General features: G+C 42.8%; 1 protein-coding gene across 4 annotated transcripts in view; it reads right to left on the reverse strand.

The window, feature by feature from the left end:
- TRIP11 (thyroid hormone receptor interactor 11) overlaps nt 1–6,824 on the reverse strand; it is a 32,079-nt gene extending 25,255 nt beyond the window's left edge. For 3 of the 4 annotated variants that reach the window (XM_051620429.1, XM_051620430.1, XM_051620432.1), the window contains exons 1-5: nt 6,382–6,824; nt 3,725–3,801; nt 2,498–2,608; nt 1,104–1,367; nt 192–260 (exon numbers count right to left, since the gene is read on the reverse strand). In XM_051620429.1, coding sequence (XP_051476389.1) covers nt 192–260; nt 1,104–1,367; nt 2,498–2,608; nt 3,725–3,801; nt 6,382–6,520 — 660 coding nt within the window. In that variant the 5' untranslated portion in view covers nt 6,521–6,824. Of the gene's footprint in view, nt 1–191; nt 261–1,103; nt 1,368–2,497; nt 2,609–3,724; nt 3,802–5,220; nt 5,243–6,381 lie in introns of those variants that run through there. The other variant, XM_051620431.1, reaches the window with a different exon arrangement.
- Between the last annotated feature and the right edge of the window lie 2,141 nt (nt 6,825–8,965).

Genomic DNA, 8,965 nt, shown 5'->3' on the forward strand with positions numbered 1-8,965 from the left:
ATAACTGGTTTTAAATATAGCAGAGCAACATTTCAGTCAGCAGTAAGTGTCCACATGCATTTTTAATAGATAAAAATCTAAATGCTAGTACTGTAAATATTTTAGCTACATTCATGAATGAAGTGACCATATTCAAAACCATCAAGAATAAAGCATAAGAGAAGACTAGTTGGTCAAAGTTGTCATCTTACCTTAACAACATTTTGCAGTTTGCATATTTCACTTTGTTCAGCATCATTTGTCCCTTGCACTTTGGAAGACTGAGAAAAGAAAAATCCCACATCCATGTGAAAACTGTGAAAAATACGTGCATTTTCCAAGCAAGAGCTTCCTCTATTGATACTCAAAAGTAGAAAACAATCAAGCTAATGTGAAGCTTTATTTACAATAATTTTGATTTTAAAAAAGACATTTAACAGAAACATTTTAATTTTCCATGGATTTTTTTTTAAATTATTATTACACACAAATATATAGAAGTCTGGGGAAGGGGTGTTACTTCACATAATAAGACAACAGGATTGCTTAATTTTACTTGAATATTTCCACATGGGAAAACTACACCTCTGAAATCAAGCTGCAGCTTGAAAAACTACAACTCATGTAAACAACAGCTTGAGAAGTGGTATCTTTCCTTGTATCAGCAGACCACGAATTACAACTGACACATCAAGGATGCAGAGGAGAGTAAGTAAAAACAGTATGCAAGTATCCAACTACTACTTTGAACAGTATTATGCTGATAATAAATAATATCCCAGTCAGCAAGAAGAAAAGTATTTTCTGAAAGCTGAACAGTAATGAAACCCTAAAGTAGGGTTTCAGACAAATTTTCATTAAACCCTTTTCCTAACTTGACAAATCATGCATTAAAGTATCACAAAAACACATCTGAAAGTTAGTAATTGAGTATGTCCCTGTGGCAGCAACAAAATGACTAAAAGATTATTAGATTTCAGCTTTTTCATCAAATCATGTTGATTCTAGAATTCGTACAGAATGAACTTTCAGAACACCCATTCCAAAACCACCAAATGCAACAAACACTCCAAAACACTCATTTGGACGGCAGAGGGGAGGGAAAGATGGGGGGAGCCACTCACCAGGGCAATCTGCTTCCAGTGGTCAACCTGAGATTCAAGCCTAGAAACTTCATTGGACAATCTGTTTATTTCTTGTTGTGACCAGATTACATCTCCAAAATCCATTTCATCTCCTTCAAAACCTGAAGAGTGTCTGACCACTGGAACATAGGAAGCTGATGTAGCAGCTGATGGCAAAACACCAGCTGCTAACTGTGCTGACTGTACTTTCTGCAGTTGTTCCTGTAGTGCATTCTGTCTAGCTTTTAGATGGCTGATTTCCACCTGGACATACAGAACACAAGGTATTGTTTCAATAAGAATATAAAAATACACTCTACCTATTGTGGCCTTATAAAACATGAACCAACCAAACAACTCCCCCCCTGCACAGATTACTGACCACCTTCACCAAAAAGAAAAGGATAAACCCCAAACACTCTCCTAGTGGAGAAAAGCAGTCTTAGCTGATGTTTCACCAAGTATCTCTGCAAGGACACACATTAAAAGTGTAATAGTTTTCAGTTCAGTAAAATTTCAGTAAAGCTGTGCTAATTATTTCAGGAGCTAAGGTACCTAAGTCCTATAGCAAGATTCAGGCTATTAAGTTGTACAAAAATTTAAAATATTTAAAGAGGGTATTCAGATATGAAAATTAAGCAATATACAACGCTTCCCCAGTTACTTCTACAACACTTGATTTATTTTACAATAAACCACTCAATGTACTGAAAATTTACTTATTTACAATAAACTGAAATTAGCTGCATGAAATTTTCTGATAACAATTCTGTTATTGTATTTAATAAGCAGAATTCTATACATCTCAAAATTCTGCTTCCTCTGGTTCCCCAAAGCATTTACAAATCAAGCAGAAATAAAACTCCTTTTGTGTAATTCTAGGCATGCTGGCCATTTTCTTCATTTAGAAGGCTATGGAATCTCTATAACCTATTGTGTAACATAAGTTCATGTTTCCATCACAACAGGACGCTTCTCAAACCATGAAAGCTAGTTGTGTTCCCTTTGTAGACAGTAAGATGAATAACCAAGATACTCACAGACAATATAACTGTTTCAAATAAGAATCTGCTCCTGTTGCCTGCCTTAAAGATAACCGAATCAGAAGTATAAAGCAGTTCAAGTGTTTACTCTCACAGTGATTCCAGAAACAACAGAAATTCTGATATATGCACCACATTCCCAGTTTTCTTGTCTCCCCTATCTCCTGGTAGCTCTGCTTCTATCACATGATTCAAAGAAAAATGTCTCAGTCTCTCCATGTCTACATTAGCAAACCAAGAAACCACAACTGTAACCAACACTGAAAGAGCCCTGATAGTATAACAAAGAGATTCAACAGCATAGTAAGTTTATTGCACATACTTACTCAAATATTTCACTCTGTATCCTACCTCTTTCTGTTGAAGCTGATTTCTGTACTCTACAGATAGCTGCTTTATTTGGAGTTCTGCTGCTTCATGCTTTTCTTCCAAATCACTACAAACTTTTTTCAGTCTCTCATTCTACCAAAAATAAGAAATGAATGTTGGTAAATTTGGAACAGGATTAGAAAAGTGTAAATCTACTGAACAGTAATGAAATCCATTAAATTGTACATATTTCTCACATTATTTCACTCAAAACACACATTAACAGTAATTTCCAAGTGTGGACTCAGGATCATGTTCATGTCCAGGCTTTCAATTTTTACATGGCATGCACTGTAGATCACTTTCAGGAAAAGGTTTGTGGTGACCAGAGGCAAAAGCCAACAAGAAACATTCAGGGCTGAATTACATCTTAGCATGAACCACAGGCAGAATTCAGGAACAGCCACAGAGCACAAGGTGGAATTAATATCCAAACAGTCCTGTATTGTCTCTCTGACACTGGCCAATAGCAGATGGCAAGAGTCTAGAAAAAAAGACAAGTGGGGACAGTTACTTCCCCAAAATATTATCTTAAATTCTCCATGCTATTGAGGGCTGAAGACATCGGTGAAAGCTGTTTGTTTACAGCAATAAATAAAGTCACAAGACCAACAGGTCCTTTGTAAAAGTACACAAAGTCCACTTCTACAAGTGCACATAGGATTTGTAAGCAGTTCTGGAAAAGCATGAGCATCCATAGCTACGTCAAAACGACCAGTACTTCAACACAGAAACTGCACCAGGAAACACCCACACTCTATACTTTGAAGCTTGTTGCAACAGACTTGCAGTCCAGAATAACTGGGCATTCCGGATCTGCTTTTATTTGTGGTCATATACAAAATGCTATTAAAAGAAAAAACTTAACTCTTTGCCAGCTAAAATGTATGAAACTTAGTTGACTTTTGCATTTTCAAGCTTTTCAGAGGATGCAGTCCAAGTCCACATGATAGGCTGGAACAGTCACAGGAGACAGTGCTAGTAGCAAGAGATGAAAAGTTGCACCTCATGCATACTCCAATAAACAAATGTGCCCCCCTAAAGGGGATGGCAGCTTGTCATAAAATAAGGAGCTACATTCTAACACCATTGTCACTCTTGTTTCTAGATTTACCGAGGGACAAGCAACTGCAGTGCAATATTTCATTTTTACAAGAAACAAATTCTATTTATTGCTTTTAATTACAGTAGTGTTAAAATATTTCTTACTTCAAACTTTTGTGCTGCATTAATACTTTCTATTTCTCTGAGTCTAGAATTGGATACATGGAGTTCTGTTGCTGCATCTGAAAGAAAGTGAAAATTTTCATTTTTATTACACTACTTTTAATCTGTTAAGTAGATAACAGTTAAAATCTCACTTATTATTAATAAGTGTCTTACTTCAGACTGTTTCAATGCTCCTTCCTCAATAAATATCAAAAGCTGATTTTACCAGAACACTGTCAGAATTGTTTTCAGACCAGAGAGTCTGTGAACCTAATTTAGTTCCCTCTTACCTAGGCTTTAAGTCACATCACAAAACTAAGAGAAAAGTATGGATTTAAGCTGTAATATAAAGGAAATAAAAAGTTTTTCTTGACTATTTGGTGTCACTGAATCCGCTATTCATTTAGGAATTTGCCCCTCACATGTCAGTTGTTTCTCAGTAATCTCATGTGAAGTTTCAAAACAAGAAACTAAGTTGCATAAAATACAACAGTTACTAAATTTTCAGGGAGAAAAAAACAAACAGCAAACTACAAAACCTCAAACCAAACAAAACCCACACAACAAAACACCAACTCTGCTCCCCACATAAAGGCACAAAAAACCCACAGGACACGCTTTCATCAACAAAGGCAACACAATCCACCACATCAGAATATCTAACACAAAAAGCACATAATTCTGCTGTGAGATACTGTTCTTTCCAATGATCACCTTCCTCAAATACCCTATGTGTTCTTTTCCCAAGTTTCATTTGTAATGGATAGTAATACCACATTTATTTTTATGAATGACAAATGGTCCTGAATTTACTGTAAAGCAACCTTGACAATTTTTGAAAGTTTGAAATAAATATAATTTTCAAGTAGATACTGCATCTTATAATTTCCTACGTGCTGTTTAAACCTGATGAAGCCCAAATGCTTCAGGGGCAACAACCTACCATGAAAACTGCTTAACATCCATAATCCACAAACACTATCTTCAGTTTACATGGTAGGCAGTGAATTTAAGGGGTAATATTAAAAATTAGAAAACATTAGAAAATTAGGAAATTTAAAAAACGAATGTAAGGAACTACTTGAAAAGCATTATTTAGGCCACATAGTATTTAAAGTTCCCTACGGAAGAGTACTTAGATGTCACTAGATTTTTATACCCTTAAGGCCAGTAGCCCACACAAATGTACTACTCTGAAATTTTTAAGAAACTGGAGCTGCTCACAGCAGTATCTAACAGTGAAGTAACTACTGGACATCAGCACATCTCTCCTGCACAAACTAAAGAACAAATGTGTGAACTAGAATCTCAATTTATCTTTTAAAAAGACAGAAGAAATGCACTAGATGACTGCACAATTTAGCAGTGTAAAATAAGCTTCCAAACTAAACTATTATGGATTTTGGATATAAAACAATTCTGAAAAGGTATTTTAGAAAAGGAAAAAAGGCAACTTTACAGTTACAATAATACATGCCTCTCTTTGGAGATTTTACCTGTATACCAAAAAACCTGCAAGCAGGAGATCAGCAGCCTGAGCCTGCCAACAAGATGTACACAGTACTTTCACCAGGCTTTGTAGCTGTGAAGTTGCAAACCAAGTAGAACTGTTCGATTTATTTAAGATGTATTTCAATGTACTTAAGATGAGTATTCAGAAGTCTCAGCAGTTCTTCGTGGTTGCTATTCCTAACATTGTTTTGAGAATATTAATTTTTTTCAAGAAGTTATAGTTTCAAGGAGGCAAACAACACTAGAGGTATTAACCTATTGATATTTATTACCATGCTATACAATTGCTATACTAGAAAAATCAAAAGTTTTATTAAAAAACTTGAAACAAAAAAGCATTATTAAAAATACAAAGAAAATACTAGTCTAGAATATATCTGCTGTTACTTATTGAGTATCTGAACCTGAAGCCTCAGCTTCTCTGTTTCCATTTTCTGTTTTAAATATAAATCATCCTAATTTCTAATCCGTATAAAACAAAAGCCATGTTCTCCGGCTTGGCTGTAGAACGGTAGAACTCGACAGGTTTCTCTGAGCCCAGCTGGAACATAAGTAACAAAAACACCAGAAACGCTGGACCTTTGCCTGTGTGACACGTCAGACTTAGATCACACCAGTGGCAAAAAACATCCCTCTGTATTACTACTACTCCGCAGTTTTATGAAACCTCTTTAAAAGCAGCTAATCAAACGGGATTTCAGATGAACTAAGCAAACAGAATGGAAGAAGAGCGTTGTGTGCTTTCGTTCCTGATCAACGCAACACTTAAAGCAGTTCAGAAATCTCCGAATAATAAACCCAGAAGAGGTTTTCCTCCGCTATTATTGCCTGGGAAAGTGTTTGTTTATTCTCCAGATCCTGAGGTCACAGGGGCGGAATAAAAACACAAGCAAAGCGACAAGGCCGGCAGGTCTCCGGGAAGGTACGGAGCCGCGGGCCGGCAGCAGCCCGGCTCCCCCGCGGCTGCCCGGGGCAGGCAGAGCAGGCCCCGCCGCTGCCGATCCCTGAGGAAACCGGCGGACGCAGGAAAGGCTCCTTCACGGAACCAGGCCAATCCACCCACCGGAGGCAGCCCCGGCAAGCATCGCCCCCCGCCCGGCTCCGCCTGCTGCCCGCGGCCGGCCCGGCGCCCTCGCCCCCCTTACCGCCCACTTCCTCCGCGCCCTCCAGCAGGATGTCCTTGGTGAAGCTGGAGATCTGGCCGGTGAGCGAGGACAGGCTGCCTCCCACCTGCCCCAGGGACTGGCCAAGCCCCGAGCCCAGCCCGCCCAACCACGACGCCATGGTGGCCGCTCTGAGGCCTCCGGGCCTCACAGAGCCCGGCCGGTCAGCCCCACAGCCGGCAGCCCGCTCCCGCGGGCCTGGGGCCGGTCGCCTCCTCCCTTCTCCTCGCTTGGGAGGGTCAAGGCTCCTGCTGCTGGCTCAGCAGACCAGTCCCGGCGACCACGCCCGGCCAGAGCCGCTCGCATCCCCCGGCACGGCCCGGGTCAGCGGCTCCTCCCGGCGGCTCCAGCCGCTGCCACCGCGGCGGCCGCCATGACACCTCCCCGCCCAAACGCCACCGGCCCCGCCGCCGGCTGCAGCGCCCCGCGGCCGCGATGACGTGTGCGCGCCGCGGAGGACGCCGGGATGGCGGCAGCGCCCGCCCCGCCCTGCATGGGCCGCGCGTCCCCGCGGGAGGGGCAGGGGCGGGGGCAGGGGCAGGGGCAGGGAAGGGGCAGGGGCAGGGGCAGGGTAGGGGCAGGGGCAGGGGCAGGGTAGGGGCAGGGGCAGGGGCAGGGTAGGGGTAGGGGCAGGGGCAGGGGCAGCGGCAGGGTAGGGGCAGGGGCAGGGTAGGGGTAGGGGCAGGGTAGGGGCAGGGGCAGCGGCAGGGGCAGGGTAGGGGCAGGGGCAGGGGCAGGGTAGGGGTAGGGGCAGGGGCAGGGGCAGGGTAGGGGCAGGGGCAGGGTAGGGGTAGGGGCAGGGGCAGGGGCAGGGTAGGGGTAGGGGCAGGGTAGGGGCAGGGTAGGGGCAGCGGCAGGGTAGGGGCAGGGTAGGGGCAGGGGTAGGGGCAGGGGCAGGGGCAGGGTAGGGGTAGGGGTAGGGGCAGGGGCAGGGGCAGCGGCAGGGTAGGGGCAGGGGCAGGGTAGGGGCAGGGGCAGGGTAGGGGCAGGGGCAGCGGCAGGGGCAGCGTTAGCCCCTGTGCTGGGTGCGCGTTCTGGCACAGCCGGCGAGCGCCGGAATGGGGGTGCACGGGCGGGTTCCCAGCCGCTACACCGGTCCGACCTGCAGTTCCTCTCGGGTTTGATCAAAGGAGGTATTTAAACTGCTGAGCATCACAGGGACACTGCACGGGCGCAGCAAGTGCGGTATTGCGCAGCAGGAACGATACTGATTGGAAAAGGGATGGAAATGCAGGGCACCTAGCTCGTTTCAAACCACTAACTACGTAAGAATACTACTAATTAAAACGCCACATCCCTGGTAGAACGGATCAGAAGCAAGAGCACCCACAGGTGACCACATCCTGAGGGGAGCTGAGCAGCAGCAGGCACAGAGCCCCGGCTCTGCAGTCAGAGCCTGCCCGGCCTTGCAGGCGGCTGTGGAAAAACCTGCTGCTCGCTTCCCAAACTGCCTTCCCGAGCCCTGGTGAGGGATTCCTCAGCGCCGGATTGCTGCTCTGGCTTGCCGTCCGTCACTCAAAGGCAACTTTGAGGCGGGGCATAGTGCACGGTCGAGGAGTTTGGAATAGCCATCAGGTTGGACACTTTTCCAGTGGGGATAGCTTTCCCTCTTCTTCAGTGAACAGTTTTTCCATCAGGTTTATACTGTAGAAATTTTTCCGTTTAGTAGTATATTTACCCCCCTTACAATTACCATAATAATAATAAAAAAATCATACAGTACTTCAAATCTATTTCTAGCTCAAAAACCAAAATGAAGCCAGCCACCAGAATTGTAGGAAGCTATTAGTGCTGTGACACAGCATGGACTATAAACATGCAGCTTGAAAAGTTTTGTTAAATATAATTTAAAACATTTTGTTTAATGGAGATAAAATGTTTGCAAGGCTCAAAACACCCTATATCATAGTTTAACAAAAAACACATGGGTCCAGAAGAGATAAAGATTTGACATATTTTCCAATAGTATTTGGTAATTAGTTTTTATGGGAAACTGTCTTAACATTTTTCAAATAAGATCAGTAATGTCCTCTAGACTTTTAAAAATATTTACAGCTGCTAAAAATGTCTTTTATTGTGGTTCATTTTATAATGCCAAGTAAGACAAGATGCCAATAAAGTATCACAAACCGGTTTTCTACCACTTTTAAAAATTGCTACTCTTGAAAAACTAGAAACTGACTATTTAGCATTGAAACTCCCTTTTTTAGCTGACTTACTTCATCTGCCTTTGATAAAGGTACACAATTCATCCTGTATGCTCTGTGGATTGACTAAGCTACAAAAACAGAGTGTTGTGTTCCAAAAAGAATGTGTGTTCTGGTAGCAAAACAGGAAATACTAGCTTAGTTTAAACTTAGAAAGCATATAATTTTTAAAGATGTAGCATAACTATAATCAGTACCAACTTTCGTTCTAACAGGAGTGTCTTTATGGAAACTTTGATATATCAACAGATGAAAAAGAAATCAGAGATGAAGAAACATCAGTTGTGAGCAACAGAAAACTGGCCCACTGCTGGACACAACATCTGGTGTAAAGCCCACTGGTGTCAACAAGGAGATTT

Source organism: Apus apus, chromosome 5, assembly GCF_020740795.1.
Source record: "Apus apus isolate bApuApu2 chromosome 5, bApuApu2.pri.cur, whole genome shotgun sequence".
Taxonomy (NCBI): Eukaryota; Metazoa; Chordata; class Aves; order Apodiformes; family Apodidae; genus Apus; species Apus apus.